The 20,658-nt window shown below is 44.4% G+C and overlaps 1 protein-coding gene across 9 annotated transcripts in view; it reads left to right on the top strand.

Annotated features, from left to right (window-relative positions):
* Positions 1-20,658, top strand: part of LOC137434579 (GRAM domain-containing protein 2B-like) — a 114,850-nt gene that overhangs the window by 42,275 nt on the left and 51,917 nt on the right. For all 9 annotated transcript variants that reach the window (XM_078785683.1, XM_078785682.1, XM_078785680.1 and 6 more), the window contains exon 6: positions 9,645-9,743. In XM_078785683.1, coding sequence (XP_078641809.1) covers positions 9,645-9,743 — 99 coding nt within the window. The remainder of the gene's footprint in view (positions 1-9,644; positions 9,744-20,658) is intronic.

Below are 20,658 nucleotides of genomic sequence, written 5' to 3'. Positions count from 1 at the left end.
CAATATGTTTGTAAAGGTGTGTAATAACATGTGTTAAAATGTTGAAGTTCAACTCCCGTGGGAAACCCAGAAAAAAAGCTGTTGAATTCGGGTACCGAAAAATTATTTTCGAGAATTTTTATTTTTTTTAATCGGCCCTTAAGTAACTTATGAGGGGTCAAATAAGGGTTTTTCATGATTCTGAGTTGATTGTTAACATTTATATTTTCACTTTTACATTTACACACAAAGTAGCTTTTATTTCACATACATATATAATACTCAAGAGTTATTTCTCATTCACAATGTCAGAAGTTTCAACAGTCATTGTCTGTCTTCTTCAGACTCAACAACATCATGACTGCAGTTTCTGCATGTAATGCCATTACAGACTCCACAGGCCGAGATGCACGTGACCCCATTCTTCTTGCAGCTGCATCGCCGGTTGCTGCAATCTCCATGACAATTACAGCTCGTGAACTGCAATAGCTCCTCAGGAGCCGTGGGGTCCAGTGTTGGAACTGGCTCATACCCATGCACACCTATTGTCCATCCATAGTCACTGGGGTTCAGAGACATGCTCTGTAGAAGGCAGGCCTTTGTAAGCAGGCAAAGTTTCTAGTTCCTTCATGAGTTGACAGTACAGCCGTGCGCCCTTGGCATACTGATGATGGCCTGCAGCGGCAAAGATGTGAAGCATCTTGGTAACAATGCAGGACAGATGCCCATTGTGGTCTGCAAGTCGCTCGGTTCTGATAAAGACCTTGATCACATCTACCATGTGGTGGTACTCCACCCAGAGTGCAGGTGTTCTTCCTCCTTTTGCGAGTCGTTTGAAGGTTTCTTCAAACCTTTGCTCAAACACTGGCACTACTGGGTCTGAGTGTCTGGCTCCCATCTTCCCATCAGCCACCTTCTCCATGAAGGTCTTCATGTCACCACGCTCCTCCTCAATGAAGGCAAGTTTCATGATGTGTTGATAGATGGCTGCATCGATGAGGAGGTGAACACGGATTGCCTTGTCAAAACATCCTCCATCCATGATGTGGTTGGCTGTCGTACTTCCAGGATAGATCAACTGGATCACATCTAGTAGTCCAGAATCTTCCATGATGTTATCCAAGATAAGACTTCAGCAGGTGAAAACCACCCAACCTTGGAATGACGGGTAGATTTGCCTGCTTTATTATATTCACAGCCTTCAGCCAAATCGGAAGATCAAAGGTCACTATAGCGACCCCAGCGCGCCGTATGCACTCTTTCAGAGTGGAGAAGATGGTGTTGAGGTCATTAGGGTCTCCTTCAATAACTGGGAGGAACTCGATATGTGTGCTCTGCTTTGCATCATTAGCATGGATTCTCTTCATCCAGCCATTCCAGTTGGAGTGTGGGAACTCATGATCGTTGGCTTTGATCACCCACCCCGCTGCCCAGAGTGTGTCACCTGGAGTGAGGAGTGGCTGATCATGAGCCAGGGAGGAGGAAAGCTCAGCGAGGGGGAGAAACATGATCGCGTTCGTTCCTATCTGTTTCCTGTTCGTAAATGGAATAATCTTTACTTCAGTTCCTCTCAGGATCTTAGCTTTGTCGAGTGCCTTCAACTTCACCCGGGGGAAAGCTGCTGTTGTCTGTGGATCTGGCAAAGGTGGTGCCGGAGAGGTGACTTCGATCCAACCCATTGAGTGAAAGGGAGTGTTTCCGTGAATAGAGACAATGTTTAAATCTATATTGTCTCCAACAAACTGAGTGACTGCATTGTTTGTTTCCCCAACCTCCATAAAGACCACCTGATCATTACTTGACAATTCACTTTCACTGGCTGGCACTTTGGCTGTCATCACTGATTGATCCTCAAGCGCAGCATCAACCGCAACCTCATCATTGATCTGTTCATCGGTTTCCTCCACAATGGTGTCAAGAGTGCCAGAAGTATCTGGAACATCATCTCCACTCCTACTATTAAGGAAGCAGTATTTGTAGTTTTGTGTCTCCGTGTAAGACTCAGTGTATCCCAGCCGGTGGAACTTGTTGAGCATCTATTTTGACCCAAATCTATGATCAAGTTGTATGGCAAGCCCCATTTGGTGTGGCAATACTCCAGACCGAGGTCGACAGGCCTTAATAAAATTCTGCCCCCAAACGGCAACTCTTTCGTCTGTCTTGACAATCGGTCTCAAGAACATCTGAAGGCTTGCAGGAACAAGTGTCAGCTGACTATCGATGTCAGTCATACTGTGTGTGGTGGGGTATGACTTTGGACCTAAATCAATCAAGGCAATATCATTGGATATGAACTTGAGTGCCGTCTTTATGATCTGAGTCTTCTCATCTCCATGGTCAAGATTAGCATGATGCACTCACAGAATATTGTCGGTGCCATCTTTGAGACAGAGTACATCTGCCCTTCTTTCCTGTGTTGTGAAATACAAGGTGTCTTCGTATTTCTCTCGAAGTTTTATCTTTAGCCAATGCTTTGAATAAGAAAGGCTCTTCTCTGGTGACTGATCAAACTCCTGCAGCTTTTCATGGACTTGGTCCATGTTCATTACCCCATGCTCTAATTCTGAGTCTAACCATTCGCAGAATTCAATAAAAACTGCCTCTCGCTCCTCATCAATACTCCTCTGTCCTCTCTTCCTTTTTCCTTCCTCATCAGTCTTGGACAAACTGTCACCTCTCGCAAACATAAGTTTGCATCGCAAATGGTACAGTGTTTCTTCTGCTACCAAGTCGTTGATCCCTTCCAGGCGTCCAGTGACTTCAGTGCCCCAGTCATCCCCGCGACTCCGTGCTGTCTTCAGCAAGCTTGCCTTCAGTGTATCTGCAGTCAAATTATCTGGCACTCTGTATTTCTTTCTGGCTTGTGCTGGATTATTTTTGTAGAGCTGGGCTGGTTGGTTGCAAAGAATGCATACATCCTTATACAGGAGGTCAACTGACTGTGATCTTCTAGAACTGCAGCCAGTTGATGAACTGAACTCACAAGTAGTGCGTCTTCTCTTCAACTTTGATGACTCTTTCTCTGCCTTTGATGCTTGAGCTGACTTCTTGGTGGTTGCAACAAAGTTGTTGTACAGATCATTTTTACACTTCTGGTGGTACCTCAGTTTTCCTTCCTTTTGAGCCTCCTTCATACGTTCCACAACAGTAACATTTTCGACAGTTTCTGCTTGTTTCAATAAAGTTGAGTATCCCTTTGGAGTTGCCTGTATGAGCCTTTCAGCTGGTGTATCCGAGCGTGCACAGATGAAGCAATTGAGCACAGGTGGAGTAACGTCTTCATCCATATTGCTAGATTCCATGTCCTGCAAAGTAGAAAATGAGATATATTTAGAAATTATTTTTCCACAAAGGAGTGTCTGTGGTGAAATATAAATGTTAACAATCAACTCAGAATCATGAAAAACCCTTATTTGACCCTCATAAGTTACTTAAGGGCCGATTAAAAAAAATAAAAATTCTCGAAAATAATTTTTCGGTACCCGAATTCAACAGCTTTTTTTCTGGGTTTCCCACGGGAGTTGAACTTCAACATTTTAACACATGTTATTACACACCTTTACAAACATATTGGTGAAGAAATCTTTTGGTAACAATTTAGTTAACAGATTTTCATATGTTTCCCTTACTATACCCTTGCCAGAGGAGAGATAATTGCATTTGAGTCCGTTTGTTACTTGGCCAAAAAAAAAATTTTGGACAAGTATGTTGATCACTCCGGTTTGTGTGTTTGTGTGTGCGTTTGTGTGTGTTTGTGTGTGTGTGTTTGTGTGTTTGTGTGTGTGTGTTTGTCTGACCGCTCACTTATACTTGCTTATACGTCACAATCTTAAACCGATCTTCACGAAACTTCATCAGATGTTAGAGTTTGTGGTCCAACAAAATCCTATATATATTTGAGGTCAAAAGGTCAACGTAGGCCAAAGGTCAACCACTTCTTTCAAATTTCCAAAATCTTTAATTTCCATCCGATTGACTTGAAATCTGAATAGGATTTGCATATCTGCTCATTGAAACCAACCACCAACTTTTTTTGAGGTCAACATAGGCCAAACGGTTATCATAGGCCAAACCTCTAAAATTGTCACTTTTCGTCCGATTAGCTTAAAATTTGAAGACGATTTGCATATGTGGTCACTGAATTCAACCACCAATTATTTTTGAGGTCAACATACGCCAAAAGGTCAACATAGGCCAAAGGTCAACCACTTCTTTCAAATTCCTAAAATCCTGAATTTTCATCCAATTGACTTGAAATCTGAATATGATTTGCATATCAGCTTAATGTGGGGTATCGTTGAGAGAGAGGAAAACAAATGATGAATTGCGAAAGATGATGGGAATAGAGCCTGTGATGGATGCTGTGAAGAGGAACAGGTTGAGATGGTTTGGTCATGTGTTGAGGAAGGATGAAAGTGACTGGTTGAGAAGAGTGATGGAAATGAATGTAGAAAGAAGTAGAGGACGGGGAAGACCGAGAAAGACTTGGCTAAAGATGGTGGAAGAGGAAATGCGGGCAAGGGGGTTAACAAGGAGAGATGCAGAAAATGGGGCAAAATGGAGAAGATTGTCATGGGGACCGCAAGGCTAACCCCCGCTCTAGCAGGGAAAATGGCCTTAAAATGCATGTTGGTGTTGTTGTTGTTGCATATCAGCTTACTGAAACAAACCACAAAATATTTTTCAGGTCAACATAGGCCAAAAGGTCAACATAGGCCAAAATTCTAAAATTGTCAATTTTCATCAGATTAACTTAAACGTTGAAGAAGATTTTCATATCAGGTCACTAAATTCAACAACTAATTGTTTTTGAGGTTAAAAGGATGCTCTATGAGTGCCATTCGACTTTGTTCTGTTTTGCCAAGTAATAATAATAATAATAATACATTTATTTTATATAGCACTTTTTAAGAAGCCCAAAGGCGCTTTGACAGAGTACAAAAAACAAGTGCAAAAAGACAAAAATCAAGAGGTATATATCAAAGCAAAAGGAAGGAGAAGGAGAAGAGATAGTCAGGGGTTAGATGCTGTGGGTTGAATGTTGAATGCAGTGCTGAACAGGTGGGTCTTGAGTGATGTTTTGAATGTGGTGAGTGAGGAGGAGTCTCTGATGGTGTGAGGTAGTGAGTTCCAGAGGGTGGGAGCAGCGATGGAGAAGGCCCTGTCCCCCCAGGATCTGAATTTGGTCCGGATGGGGGGGGGGGGTCAGGAGGTTGGTACCAGCAGAGCGGAGGTTGCGGGTGGGAGTGTGTCTGGAGAGGTTATGGAGGCCAGGTTATGGAGGGCTTTGTAGGTCAGGAGGAGGATTTTGTACTGGATTCTCTGGAGGATGGGGAGCCAGTGAAGCTTGTAAAGGACGGGGGTGATGTGGTCACGGGTCCGGGAATGGGTGAGTAGACGGGCAGCGGAGTTCTGAATGTATTGGAGTTTATTGGTGATTATTGAGGGTGAACCATAGAGGAGGCTGTTGCAGTAGTCCAGACGGGAGGTGATGAAGGCGTGGATGAGAGGGATGGACGGAGACGGGCGATGTTTTTCAGGTGAAAGAAGGCTGTCTTTGTGATCTGTTTAGTGTATTTGTCGAAGGAGAGGGTTTGGTCAAAGATGATGCCAAGATTCTGGATGTGAGGGGAGGTGGATACTGGGAAACCGTCGATGTTGAGGGCAAAGTTATGGGTGGATTTTGTGAGCGTTTTTGGGCCAATGATGATTATTTCAGATTTATCATAGTTAAGTTTGAGGAAGTTGATTTGAAGCCAGGATTTTATTTCAGTGATGCAGTTTGTCAGGATAGAGTGGGTGGCGGTGGAGATGGACTTGGTGGAGATGAAAAGCTGGATGTCATCGGCGAAGCAGTGGAATTGGAGACCATGACGGCGGATTAAGTGACCGAGGGGGGACAGGTAAAGGATGAAGAGGAGGGGGCCAAGAACTGAACCTTGGGGGACACCTTGGGGGAGGGGAGCAGTGGGGGATTTGCAGTTATTGATGGAGATGAACTGGCGTCTGTCAGAGAGGTATGATTTGATCCAAGAGAGGGCAGTGCCGGTAATGTTAAAGGTGGTTTCAAGTCGGGTGAGGAGGATGGTGTGATCGATGGTGTCAAAGGCGGCGCTGAGGTCGAGGAGGATGAGAATGTTGAGGTTGCCAGCGTCAGAGGAGAGGAGAAGGTTGGTGATTTTGAGGAGAGCAGTTTCAGTACTGTGGTTGGAGCAGAATCCGGATTGGAGTGTTTCATACAGGTTATTGGCAGAGAGGTGATGTTTAAGTTGAGTGGCTACAGCGCGTTCCAAAACTTTTGACAGAAAGGGTAGGTTGGAGATGGGTCTGAAGTTATTTAGGGTGCCAGGGCTGAGTCCAGGTTTTTTCAGAATGGGGGTAACAGCAGCAATTTTGAGGGATGGTGGGACGATGCCTGTAGACAGGGAGGAGTTTATTGTTGCAGTGATAAGTGGAGAGAGAGCAGGAAGGGAGGCCTTGACAAAGCTGGAGGGGATGGGGTCAAGAGTGCAGGTGGCAGTTTTCATTCCTATGAGGAGTTCAGAGAGGTCAGTAGGGGAGACTGGGGAGAATTGAGACAGGGGTTGGCAGGATAAGGGGGGGGGGCAGGTGGTTTGAGGGGGAGCGGGTGCGGTGGTGGTTAAGCTGTTGTAGATGTTGTCAATTTTGCATTGGAAGAATGAAAGGAAGGAGATGCAGTTGTCTACTGTGAATGACTGGGTGGTGGTGTTCAGGGGGCTGAGGAGTTTGTTTATTGTAGAGAAGAGTGCTTTTGGGTTTCCGGAGCCAGAGTGGATAATTTGAGAGTAGTAGGCGGAGCGGGCACGGGAGAGGGCATCTTTGTAGTGTTGTAGGTGGTCCTTGTAGGCTTGGGAGTGAATTGTGAGACCTGTTTTATTGCGGAGTCTTTCAAGTTGGCGAGCATGAGTTTTCATCAGGCGGAGTTCAGGGGTAAACCAGGGAGCAGAATGGGTGAAAGAAACTGTTTTGGTTTTCATAGGCGCAAGCTGGTCGAGGCAGAAGGAGAGAGTGTGGTTGTAGTAGTCAGTGAGGTCAGAAGGGGTGTGGAGGTCAATGAAGGGAGAAGTGGACATTTTTTCAGAGAGGGTGGATGAGAATGAGGCAGGTGAAAGAGCGTTTAGCTTACGGAAGTTGATAGTGCGATAATGCCTTGGTGTTGGGGCGGGGATGTTGATGGTCATAGTGATGGCTAAGTGGTCAGAGAGGGTGAGGTCGGAGCCAGAGAGATGGTGCAAAATTAGTCCAGTAGAGCAGACAAGGTCGAGAATGTGCCCACGGTTATGGGTAGGAAAGTTGACATGTTGAGTGAGGTTAAAGCAGGTGAGTAAATCAGTGAAGTCAGTGGTTATTGTGGAGTCAGTGGAGTCCATGTGGATATTGAAATCACCGAGGAGGAGGATTGAGGGGGAGAGGGAACAGAGCTGGGTCAGAAAGTAGGAGAAGTCAGACAGGAATGATGGGTGTGGTTTGGGAGGGCGGTAGACGACAGCCATGACTGACTGTGTGTGACCAGAGAGTTTAAAAGCCAGGTGTTCAAATGATGGAGCAGATGAGATGGGGATGAGGCTGGTCTTGATGTCTTGTCGGTGAATTACGGCAATTCCACCACCTCGGCCCTCCGAGCGTGGTTTATTGGTGTAAGAATATCCATTGGGTGTAGTGAGGTTGAGTGAGAAGTAGTCCAGAGGTTGTTGCCAGGTTTCAGTGAGACAGAGAAAGTCCAGTTTATTTTCCAGGATGTAGTCGTTCAGGATGAGGCTTTTGTCGTTGAGGGACCGGGTATTGAACAGGGTGAGCTTGATGTTGTTTTGTACGGTGGGGATGAACTCAGGTGATTTAGCCAGGGTTTGCAGACAGGTCGCTCTGTGAGTGTCGCTCTATGAGTGATTTTTCATTTGTCTGTCTGTCTGTCCGTTTGTTTGTTTGTTTGTCTGCACAGAATAAAAATTATTTTCTCTGCAACCGTTGGTCCGATTGACAGGAAATTTTCACCATAGGTGCACCTCCACCTGTATAAAATTTTAATGATAATTATGACGTCATAGGTCACGTGGCATGGGCGCCATCTTGGAAAAACCGAAAAACCGAAACTATATATCTCCGAAAGTGCTGAATAGAAAAAAAGGAGACATGGCTCATTGTAAAGAACTCTCCATGGGGAATAAAATATGTTAATGATGATGTCATTGGTGCCTCCATTTTGACGTCATAATTCAACAAGTACAAAACTTCATCCGATCAAGATGAAATTGCTTGAGCATCATCTAGGGATAAATTGGTGGAGAAAAATAATGACGTCTTCGGTCACGTGGTTCGGCCGACATATTTGTTTTAACACAAAAGCCTTAAAAACCACTGAAAATGCGTCCTGGTGAGGGCCTGCAATCTCTGATTGCTCTTTCTAGTTTGTACATGTTTTTTGCAGGTAAAAAAGTTCATTTGGAAAAATTGTTTCTGCACAATTCATAATTCATCTAAATGTTGCATTATTTGTAGGGTGTGAATACTTTTGCAGGCCTCACATTTGGAATATTGTTTAACCATTGTAAACATGAGCCATTCATATTGGAAAGTTTTGAAAAATTAAAACGTGAAACAGATCGAAACGGTTTTTTTTATTTCAGCTGCCACAGAGTTACACACACCTGTGTACTATCAACAGAGTTAATAGACAGGTGTCTGTGTATAATCAAATGGCTGGTGTAAATTTGTGAATAACACAATGGTCCTGCGTTGCTGAAGTATTTGGAAATGTGTAATTGATATACAGTATTTGTGTAAAAGCAGGATAGCCAGCTCAAACACCCCAATTGATATCCCTCACCCCATCTTCAATCCCCATGCAAAGCACCCAGGTGGCTTCTCTAACTGAAATGCACAAATACTTCTGGATATGATCATGTGACCAAAATATTGCAGTATTCATCAGTGTTAGTCCCATTCCAGTTTCACTGGAGGGGACTATAGCTTTGCTCTCCCTCTGCCTGTCCGTCCATCCATCTGTCCATCCATCCGTCCGTATGTCCATCCGTCATCTGTCCGTCTGTCATCTGTCCTCCGACTGTCTGTCCGTCCATCTGTCATCTGTCTGTTCGTCTGTCTGCTGTCCTTTTGTCATCCATCCATCTGTCTGTCTGTCTGTCTGTCCATCTGTCCGTTCGTATGTCTGTCCATCCATACGTCTGTCTATCCATCTGTTTGTCTGTCTGTCCATCTGTCCGTCCACCGTCCATATGTCTGTCTGTCAATCCGTCTGTCTATCAATCCGTCTGTTTGTCCATCATTTGTCAGTCTGTCCATCTGTCCGTCATTCTGTCTGTCCATCCATTCATCTGTCCGTCCATTCATCAGTCCATCCATTCATCTGTCCGTCCATTCATCTGTCCGTCCATCCATCTGTCCGTCCATCCGTCCGCACATCCCATCTGTGGTTTTACAGACTTTCCACCCTTACCTTTTAACATATTCACCTGAAACTTGGTACATGGCTTTATTATGATAACTTACAGAACAAGCTCGAGTTTCAGGGAGTTTCATCAACTTTTCAGAGTTATGTCCTTTTTAGACTTAGAAAATATCTCACCTGCAGGGGAGATTGTATTCCAAAGCAATTCTCCCTCTTGTTCATCGTGGCCTTTTTTCAGATCTCAATTCCGGTGCCAATGGTAAAGTTTGTGAAGAAGGAAAAAACTGCCAAGCTTCTTCCCAACGCCGTCCAGATCATCCTTGAGAATATGGAATGTGTAAGTGAATCCTAAACAAAGAAGGATTTGTAAGTGAATCCATGAGGATATAGAGAGTGTAAGTTATTCCTTGTGGAGAAGAAATGTGTAATTTAGGAGAAGGAATGGGTTAAAGTAACCCTGAGGATCATTGGGGGCATTTTTAGGTTGGAACATCATATTGAGGAGTTATATAAATAGAGAAAGATCAAAGATGAGTTGGAGGGTTGAAATTTAAAATTTACTGGAGTATCATGACCTCAAATTGAATAGAACAGAATATACCATGTTGAGGGGGGGGGGGGGGGGTCTTCATCCTGTAGTGGACTAAATTAGGCTGGTCAAGTCGAATCAACTCAAGGCAAGTCAAGTCATACAGATTGTGTAAATGAATTAAGAATGACTAATATGCAAACCTGCCATGGGGTGGCTACCTGTCCAACATTTGGACTTAGCCACCGATACGTTCACTTGTTTCTGAGAACATCCTGACATTGTCAAACAAATGAACCTCACCATGTATATGAATTGCTGTAGGAGTTACACACACATTTGGGTTTATGTCTGCTCTTTGAATAGTTCCCCTTATTTAAAGCCAAACAAAAGGACTTTTTGTCCACCTGCTGATATGGAGCTATGTATATATTATATACACAATATCAATGAAATGTTACCCCCCCAACATACCATACCCCCACCCCCTGTTACAGAGCGTCTGTGTGCCGACGCAGTTTCTTGTCAAGGATTATATTGGGTGGTTTGCCATTGTAGTTGGGACACCAATTTGTAATTTGTTCATGGTGGGGGCGACAGATCACCTACTCTTTGCAAAGAACACCGTGGGATCTTTAACATCCACCAACTAATGGCGACAGACGCGATGTCCAGTTTAGCAGCATCTGAAGGACTTGGCGCACACATTGATAAATCACTCTGAATGTGAAACACCAGGATGATAGCTTATAGCTGGGCCGGGGTTCGAACCCAGGACCACAGCTTAGAGGAGAGCATGTGTACCTCTAGGCCATCCTGCAAGCAATATGTATATGCAAATGTATATGTATATGTACACTGTACAGTCACGTGAAAAAGTAAGTACACCCCATGTAAAGTTTTGACTTTTTCAACATATTTCAACATACAGCTATTTGATCTTCATTTCAACAATATTGATAGATAAAGGTGATATAATATAACAAATATCATGAAACATTTACATTTTGTAGTCCATTGTATAATTTAAATAAACATAAATGCAAATTTCGCTTATGGAAAAAGTAAGTACACCCCATGAAATGTTTTTTAAATCTTTTTAACATTTGTGGACATATCAATATTTGATCTTCATTTAAACAGTATCGATAGATAAAGGTGATCTAATTGAACAAAAAACAATGAAGAATTGACTTTGCAAGAATTTATTCAACAAAAAATTGTTGCACAGCATGCACAATTGCATGCACCGCTTGTTTCAAATTCCCCCACAACATCTCGATGGGATTTAGATCCGGGCTTTGACTTGGCCATTCCAGAACCGTCCATTTCTTTCTTTTCGGCCATTCCTTGGTGGATTTACTGGTATGTTTAGGGTCATTGTCATGTTACAAAGTCCACCTTCGGTTGAGCTTCAACTTTCCGACAGATGGCCTCACATTATCCCCAAGCACCCTCTGGTACAATGAAGAATTCATAGTGGATTATATGATGGTGAGCTGCCCAGGCCCTGATGCAGCAAAGCTGCCCCAAACCATAATATTTCCACCACCATGCTTTACAATTGGTATCAGGTTCTTGTGGTCAAATGCTGTCTTTGGTTTTCGCCAAACATGTCTTCTGGTACTGTGGCCAAATAGCTCCACCTTTGACTCATCTGTCCAGAGCACATTGTTCCAGATGTGCTGGTCTTTGCCTCGGTGTTCATTGGCAAACTTTAGTCTTGCCCTGATGTTCTTTCTGGACAGCAAAGGTTTCCTCCTGGCACACCTCCCATGTAGATCAAATCTGTGCAGCCTCTTTCTAATGGTAGACTCGTGCACTTTGACATCAACAGTGGCAAGAGCTACCTGTAGGTCCCGTGATGACATTCTGGGGTTCGTAGAGACTTCTTTCAGCATCTTGCGGTCTGCTCTCGGGCTGAACTTGCTGGGGCAGCTTGGCCTGAACAAGTTGGCAGTTGTTTGGAATCTTCTCCACTTGTAGATGATCTTCCGGACAGTCGAATGATTGATTTCAAATTGTTTGGAAATCTTTTTAAATCCCTTCCCAGACTCGTAGGCATCTATAACCTTCTTTCTGAAGGCCTCAGACAGCTCTTTTGATCTAGGCATGGTGATGCCGCACACTTCAACAACAAAGAGCAAACCAAACGAAATGTCTGAGGTTTAAATAAAACAGGTTCCTCCAAGATCCTCTGTGATGATGTTCTAATCATTTGCACCTGAGCTGGTGCACCTGATTCTAATTTTAGGTATTTGAAGTAGTGATAAATGTGGGGGTGTACTTACTTTTTCCACATGCGAAATTTGCATTTATGTTTATTTAAATTATACAATGGACTACAAAATGTAAATGTTTCATGATATTTGTTATATTATATCACCTTTATCTATCAATATTGTTGAAATGAAGATCAAATAGCTGTATGTTGAAATATGTTGAAAAAGTCAAAACTTTACATGGGGTGTACTTACTTTTTCACATGACTGTATATGTATATGTATATGTATATGAAAATGTATATGTATATGAAAATGTATATGTGTATATATATATATACAGATGGTGCAACAAGAGGTGCTGAGATCGAGAGAGAGAGAGAGAAGAGTGGAGAAGGAGACTGATGGGGGAGAGGTGTGGTTTGTCAAAGAGGGCCAAGTGGAAAGAGGTGGAAAGAGGAGGAGGAGGTGGAAAGCAAGAGGGCTGTCAGATGCTTGTGATTGGCAGGTGGTGGCAGACCTAAAGCCACAATTGGTATTCCCAGAGGAGATCTGTGTGACAAGGTTGCGGCCTGACATTGTCATTTGGTCAGGTGCAACAAGACAGGTCATCTTAGGGGAGTTGTCGGTACCTTGGGAAGAGAATATGGAGGAGGTGCACGAGAGGAAGAGAGGAAAGTACAGTGAGCTGGAGGCAGAGTGCCGGGAGAAGGGTTGGCGCGTTTCGTGTCAGCCATTTGAGGTGGGGTGCAGAGGGTATATTGGCAATTCCTTTTCTGCATTTCTTGCTAGGCTGGGAGTGTGTGGGACAGAAAGAAGGAGGATGTGTGACAAGGTGGCCCAGGTTGCCTTGAAAGGCTCATTTTGTATATGGAGGAAGTTTTTGGAGGCACCTCGAACGGTGTAGGGTGGTTGTGTGTGTGTGTGTTTTTTTGTTTTGTTTTTTTTGTTACCATTATTACTTCTTATTTTGTGTATATGAGTGAGTGGGTGAGGGTGTGTTTTTTTGCATGAATTAATTTTTGCATGAGTGTGTGTTTTTGTGTGTTGAGTGGTGTATGATGTAAGTGTAGGTGGTTGTTTGGTTGGTGTTCTGTATGTATGTGTGTGTATGGGTGTGTATGTGTGTGTATGAATGATCTGGTGTGTTTTGTTGGTGAGTGGTAAAGGGTATAAAGGTGGGTGTTTGAGTGTTCCACCATGTTTGTTTGGTGATGTGGATTCTGGATGTGGAGGTGGTGTTGTTGTTGTCGTTGTTGTTGTTGTTCGCACTGGCTGGGGGTGGGGTATGTACGCATCCAGATGCAGTTGCTGCATGTGGATGTGTACGTGCCCCTGCTGGCCCACCTTAGCTGACCGTATCGAGGTTGAAGGGCCGAAACGGGATGATGCTGAGGACCTCGACTGAGGACCCGGTCAGTGCGGCACACTTGTGACCAGGTGTGTTTTGAACTTATATATATATATGTGTCAGACCACCAGATTCTTGTACCAGATGCTCAAATTATGGATTTCGAGTTATAGCTGCAGCATTAAAGTATCAACCCTACCCTGTACCTTCATAAAATAGCAGGGTTGGTCAAATTGGGCAATGACAAATTCATGAAAACAAAAATTTAAATATTCATGTGTTCCCCAAAATGTCAAGTTTTTCAACTTTTCATGCCAGGAAATCTAGAAAATTTCGCAAAAAATACCAACCAGTAATTTACAATCAGAATCAATATCTAGGGTTCTAAAGGTTTTTTTCAAGCATGATGTTGGACAAGTAAAGTAAATAAAAGTACCATAAGAGTTATTGGCCGAGTGCCAATTATTTTTTTAGCACCTTGCCAATATTCTGTATTTTTCACTTTTTTTCCGAGCAAATAAGTTGTGACCAGCACTGATTTTAATTGGAATTTATGGGAAACAAACATGCTCATGTTTCTTCTACTACTGCTGTATTTATTATGTGCAGCATAATCTGCATTGAATCTTCAAGCATAATCTGCATTGCAACTGTACACAAATACTGTAAATCCTCGTCCGCCATCTGTACGCTAGCCCAAGCTGTCATGCCAAAATATCAAGGCAAAATGACGAGTAGGCCTACATGTATAGAATTTTCACACACATGTTTGGTAAAGCCCCATTTACAAGACGTATGTACACTAGGCTTGACTTATCCATGAAGGACAAGAAATGCATGTGGCATCATACTACTTATACTTGAAAACCCCACGGGATATTAAGTTGGCAGCCAGAAGTGTGATTCAAAGGTCAAGTCATTATCTTGTGAGCCTAATTCACAAAGTACATACAAGTACAGCATTGTTCAGTAAACGATATTCTTTGTCCAGTATATGAATAAAATATCATGCACACTGGATGCACAGCACTGAGCAGCATGTACAGGTCTTGACTGTCTCAATCATTATCAGTCACATATCAGTATTATTCATCATCAGTATCATTAATCATTATCTAAACAAACACGTGTAGCGACTAGCGCGCCACCAGGCGACTGTTACCACGGAATCGCGGAAAATGACCGTCGAGTCCAAAGCAAAATTCAGGCTTCAACGGTCATAACAGGTAATGCCACTGTCATAGAACGAAAGATCGTATATTTTTCCGTCGATGGGTGAAATATAAGACGAAACTGTGTCCAATAAAGGTATATTTCTGGAGGTTTATTGCTGATAAACGATCAATCCGGAAGCGAAAACGGTGAAACATGCGGCGCCGCCTTTCAACGGCGTTTATACGCAGTAGATGTTTAGCACATCTGGTACAATAATCTGGTGGTCTGACATATATATATATATATATATATATATATACTGAAACGCAAAAGAAACTTACCACCTTTGAAACCTTTAAATATCAACAATAACACTGCGTGTAGTAAATGTGTGAACTTATTTGTGGACAATAGTGTCCTCACTGTCAGACAAAACGGTCATGGATGGTCACTTGAACCTTCAATGGTCACTTCATAGCACAGCTGTTGAACAGCCGTTTTGACCGTCAGTGATTAGCCAAGGGGTACGGGATGATTTTAATGAGCTGCACGTGATGTCTTGATATTGGCTTTAAAAAGGCCAGTGCAAAATGGGCATTTTGACTGAAAAATTTGACCATTTTGACCATTTTGACCAACTTCAAAAAGACCGAAAACGCAAAAGAAACTTACCACTTGTTTGAAATGTAATAAAATTGTAACAGTTCAAAATAAAACAAACCAACAATTGCTAATTGAAACATTGGCATTTTATTGATGACATGTCAAGTTTTTGACCAAGATACACCATCTCATCAGTTTGTTCTACAGTACAGAACAGCACAGGGTGCAATGTCAGTCCCCTTTCAATAGCGTGTGTGGCCACCATTGTTTTGGATACAGGCAGTGCATCGTCGGCGTATACTGCCTACCAGTCTTTGGATGGATTGCTGCTGGATTCTGTCCCACTCAGTCCTCAATGTCTGAAGCAGCTCTGCCCGTGTCCTGGCCCTGCCAACTACGCGTCTGCCAAGCTCATCCCACAGGTGCTCTATGGGATTCAGGTCAGGGGAGAGCGCAGGCCACTGCATGGTGTTGATGTTCTCGCCTTGGAGAAATGCAGTGGTAAAGCGAGCAGCATGGGGACGAGCGTTGTCATGCTGAAAGGTTCTCAGTTCTGGGTGGTCTAGCAGGAATGGCAGCAGATGACGTCGCAGGATGTTATCCACATACCGCTGGGCGTTAAGATTCCCATCCACAACCACCAGTGGCGTCCTGTACCGGCCTGATATGGCGGCCCACACCATCACACTTGGGCCACCCCACCTGTTGGCTTGACGCACGCAACAATCGGCATATCGCTCGCCAGTTCTTCTCCAGACACGCTCACGCCCATCAGGACTGTCCACACAGAACCTTGACTCATCGCTGAAAGCGACCTCGTTCCACTGCGCCAAGGTCCACCGCTGATGCTGCTGGCACCAATCTCTGTCGGTTGCGGCGATGGGCAGCCGTCATCACGGGGCCTCTGTATGGTCTTCTGGCAGTCAGACCATAGTCATGCAGTCGTCTTCGTGCAGTATCATTGGAGATCCGTGGGTTTGCACGCCCCGGAGTTTCTGCCACAGTGCGGGATGCTGGACGGAATCGATCCCGCAGGTGACTTCGGACCATCTGCCTGTCCTGCCTTGCAGTGGTGACTCTTGGCCTCCCTGATCGAGGTCTGTCATCTGCAGAGTTGTGGGGGGTGTCTCTGTCCACCAGGGCCGATATCGTCTGGTGTGAACAGCCAAGGCGACGTGCCACCTCACGGTAGCTCAGTCCGCCTTGCAGTATGCCCAGGGCACGCTGCCGTTGATCCCTTGACAATCGTGGCATGTTGATTGAAATGCCCATTTTGCACTGGCCTTTTTAAAGCCAATATCAAGACATCACGTGCAGCTCATTAAAATCATCCCGTACCCCTTGGCTAATCACTGACAGTCAAAACGGCTGTTCAACAGCTGTGCTATGAAGTGACCATTGAAGGTTCAAGTGACCATCCATGACCGTTTTGTCTGACAGTGAGGACACTATTGTCCACAAATAAGTTCACACATTTACTACACGCAGTGTTATTGTTGATATTTAAAGGTTTCAAAGGTGGTAAGTTTATTTTGCGTTTTCGGTCTTTTTGAAGTTGGTCAAAATGGTCAAATTTTTCGGTCAAAATGCCCATTTTACACTGGCCTTTTTAAAGCCAATATCAAGACATCACGTGCAGCTCATTAAAATCATCCCGTACCCCTTGGCTAATCACTGACAGTCAAAACGGCTGTTCAACAGCTGTGCTATGAAGTGACCATTGAAGGTTCAAGTGACCATCCGTGACCGTTTTGTCTGACAGTGAGGACACTATTGTCCACAAATACGTTCACACATTTACTACACACCGTGTTATTGTTGATATTTAAAGGTTTCAAAGGTGGTAAGTTTCTTTTGCGTTTCAGTATATATATATATATATATATATATATATATATATATATATATATATATATATATATATATATATATATATAGATATGTACTGTATTGTTATGTTTATGGGGGTAGTGATATGTAGAGTCAGGTAGATTTGTGTAGGTATCATGCTCCGGATGTCCGGTAAGAACCATCACCATGTAATAAGTTCTGTTTAGCCAAATGTCGGAGTAAGGTGTATCTTCGTCCCTGTCACGAGGGGGCGGGGCATGTTAACTAGCTTAGGGGATAAGGATAAATTATCCCTTGTAAGTCTTGTCCTATGTGATTTATCCTTTGTCCTTTATGGCACCGCAATAGACATGAGTGAAGAAATGCCCATTTATTGCACTAAATAATAACCATAAAACCAACCGGAAGCAAGTTCTGAGCACAGCCATTTGGGACACACCAGCTACATCGCCACGGAAGACAGGCAGGCCGAAGACATGCCCCGAGGAGCCACGATTGGTCAGGGCGGAGCAAGAAGCAACTCGCTATTGGGTGGGAGTTGGTCAATGGGAAGGCCAGGTTAAGAGGGGACTTGTGATTGGCCAGGGCGGAGCAAGAAGTTACCCGCTGATTGGTGGAAAGAAGGCCGAGGAGGAAGCAGAGCGCCGATTGGCAAAGACCACCGAGGACGTCGGAGGTGAGGAAGAAGCGGCACACTGATTGGTGGAGAAGTGCTGATGACGTCACGACCCGAAGTTAAAAGAACTGGAGGACCGACATTCTCTCTCTTGCTCTCTGACCCTGGACTCTTGCACTCTTTCTTTTTTGCCCTTCATGCCTTCATTTTGCCCTTCCTCGCCTCTCGCTTCTTCCTCTTGACCCTCGGCGTTCCTGCCTCTCACTCACCCCTGGCCTTCGACACTCTTGCTGAAACCATCCTTTGGCGTGCGAGGAGAATGGAGGCCTGACTTTGTATACGCGCCAAACGACAAGCGGTTTCCCGCCAATGCCGGAGCCGCGTCAAGACTGTGCGCTGGGGCCTGGACGAATGCTGACGAGGCAGCGAGTTGAGCTAAGTGCCACGATAACCCACACGTATTTTATTTTATCCAGTTTATATTCCCCTGTGTCTGTGTTTCTAAGTCTTGTGAGGGAGCGCTCCTTTTAGGAATTTAGTTTATCGTCGCCTTTACTTTGTCACGGCATTCCGTTTTAATAAATCCTTTCATTATTTTCTGTACATTTTCTTACGGACTCGGCTTTAATGATTGTGGTTATGAGTATTGTTGCTGGTTCGAAGTATGCTTATGGTGACTTAAGGGAAAAGGTTGTTGTGAGTAAAAGATTTAAAAGCGCTCTTGGTAAAATGTGGCCGGAAATCCGGATCGAGACCGGAAGAGGTGGAGCGAAGAAAAGGAGGTGGGAGGAGATCAACAAGAGACGTGGTGGTTGAAGCTCCGTCGCGAGCATTGTCGAAGGAGACGGTGCGGTTGAGCCTATAAAGGAAGTCCGGCCTTCAGCGTTGTGATCGCTGGGACTGTTCACATCTGCGTGTCAGATCGACGTCGACGTCGGATTCGGGTGAACCCTCGTCGCATAAGTTCGCCGCAAGTACAAGCCCGCCGCCATTGGGACTCGCGCGCATTGCGCGGCGTTCGCAGAATAAGGTTGCCGCGTCTGCTGGGTTCGCCTTCCTCGGTGGGTTGCCAAGGACGTGTGTGCGCGCCAGCGGCCCTTGAAGGAGACGGTGCGGTTTGCAGCTGCACGGTGTACGTGCATGTTTGGAGCGTCTTGGGAAAGCGCTCATACCACCGCCATTGTGCGGGAACTGGATCACGTGATCTCGGGGTGGTTTCACTCGTCCAAGCCTCAATTGACTTTGAGCGGCCATTGACCCGACGATCGCCGGAGCGACTCGATGTCGCCTTGGAGGAGTACAGAGACATTGGGGAAAGTGCTGTGAGTTGGGTTAGAGGGATATATAAGGTGTTACCATCTTAAATATTGTGATTGTGATTGTGAATTGATGTATTCACCCTTTATGTGTTTGGGATGGTGAATATATCCTTGTTTGTTCATAACCCTTGGTGTGGTCTCCTTAATGATCTGATTGATTTCCCCAAGGATAACATATTTTTCTGCCGGGGCTCCCCTCGAGGTTCGGAGGTCACCGAGACCAGGTAAATAGGGGAGGACCCCGTAACAGAAATTGGGGGCTCGTCCAATTGATATTCGTGGACTCGCAATTGGGTCTGCGTCCGGGATATATAAAAATTCCTAAATTTAGTCCGGGAAAGAATTCCCATGTTTGGAACTTTTTCCAACATTCCCAAAATTTTTCCAAAAACAAACAACAAAAAATAATAATAATAATAATGCTTTTGTTTTGTTTGTTAGAAATTGTTTGTGTGAAGGTTAACAGGTGTTACCCGTAGTCACTATGGCGTTTGACGCAGAGAAGTTTACGGTGACCCCGAGTGAAGCACAGTTCAGAGCGTTAGTAAAATCGGACCTCTGGAAATTGGCCAAACATTTTAGCTTGGAGGTCCGAACTAATATGAAGAAGGCAGAGTTGCAGACAGTGGTGATACAATCTATGGTGGGATTAGAAGCATGGGAAAAGGTAGCCTGGGATTGGTTACCAGAAGAACAAGAAAATGTGGAGCTCCGGAAACAGGAGATGCAATTACAGAGCCAGGAAAGGGAAAAAGCACTGGAAAGAGAACTCCAGGAAAGGTTAAAAGTACAGGAAAGAGAACTCCAGGAAAGGTTAGAAGAGAAACAAGCAGAAGAAAGGAGAGTGGAAAGAGAACTCCAGGAAAGGTTAGAAGAGAAAAAAGCAGAGGAAAGGAGAGTGGAAAGAGAACTCCAGGAAAGGTTAGAAGACAAAAAAGCAGAGGAAAGGAGAGCTGCAAGAGAACTCTAAGCAGAGGAGAGAATAGCCGAAAGGGAGTTAAAGGACCGTGAATTGGCGCGTCAGCAGGAAATTAAAGTCAAGGAGCTGGAGTTAATGAGAGAACGGGGAGAGGTACCATCCCTGCTGACTGGTTCGACACCAAGTCAGAACACCTGGGATGTTGGCAGACATGTGAGGCTGGTCCCACCCTTCAATGAGAAGGAGGTAGCCAAGTTTTTCCCACACTTTGAGAAAGTGGCTCGACAGTTAAACTGGCCTGAGGAGTACTGGTCCATACTAGTGCAAAGTGTTCTGGTGGGTAAAGCTCAAGAGATTTATTCGGCTTTACCGATTGACCAATGTGCAGATTACGAGGTATTGAAGAAACACATTCTCAAAGCCTATGAATTGGTCCCGGAAGCTTACCGGCAAAAAATCCGGAATGCCAGGAGGAGGGAGAGTGAGACCCACGTGGAGTTTGCCAGATTGAAAGAAACCATGTTTGATAGGTGGTGCGATTCGAAAGGAGTTGGGAAAGACTTCGAACTATTGCGACAATTTATCCTGGTGGAGGAATTCCAACAGTGTGTCCACGAGGACATTAAAATACACCTGGAGGAAAGGAAAGTACCAAAGTTGTATGAGGCAGCGACCATGGCAGATGAC

Source organism: Myxine glutinosa, chromosome 10, assembly GCF_964187855.1.
Source record: "Myxine glutinosa chromosome 10, kmMyxGlut1.1, whole genome shotgun sequence".
Taxonomy (NCBI): Eukaryota; Metazoa; Chordata; class Myxini; order Myxiniformes; family Myxinidae; genus Myxine; species Myxine glutinosa.
Note: the sequence above shows the minus strand (reverse complement) of the source record. Positions and strands in the feature narration are given on the sequence as shown.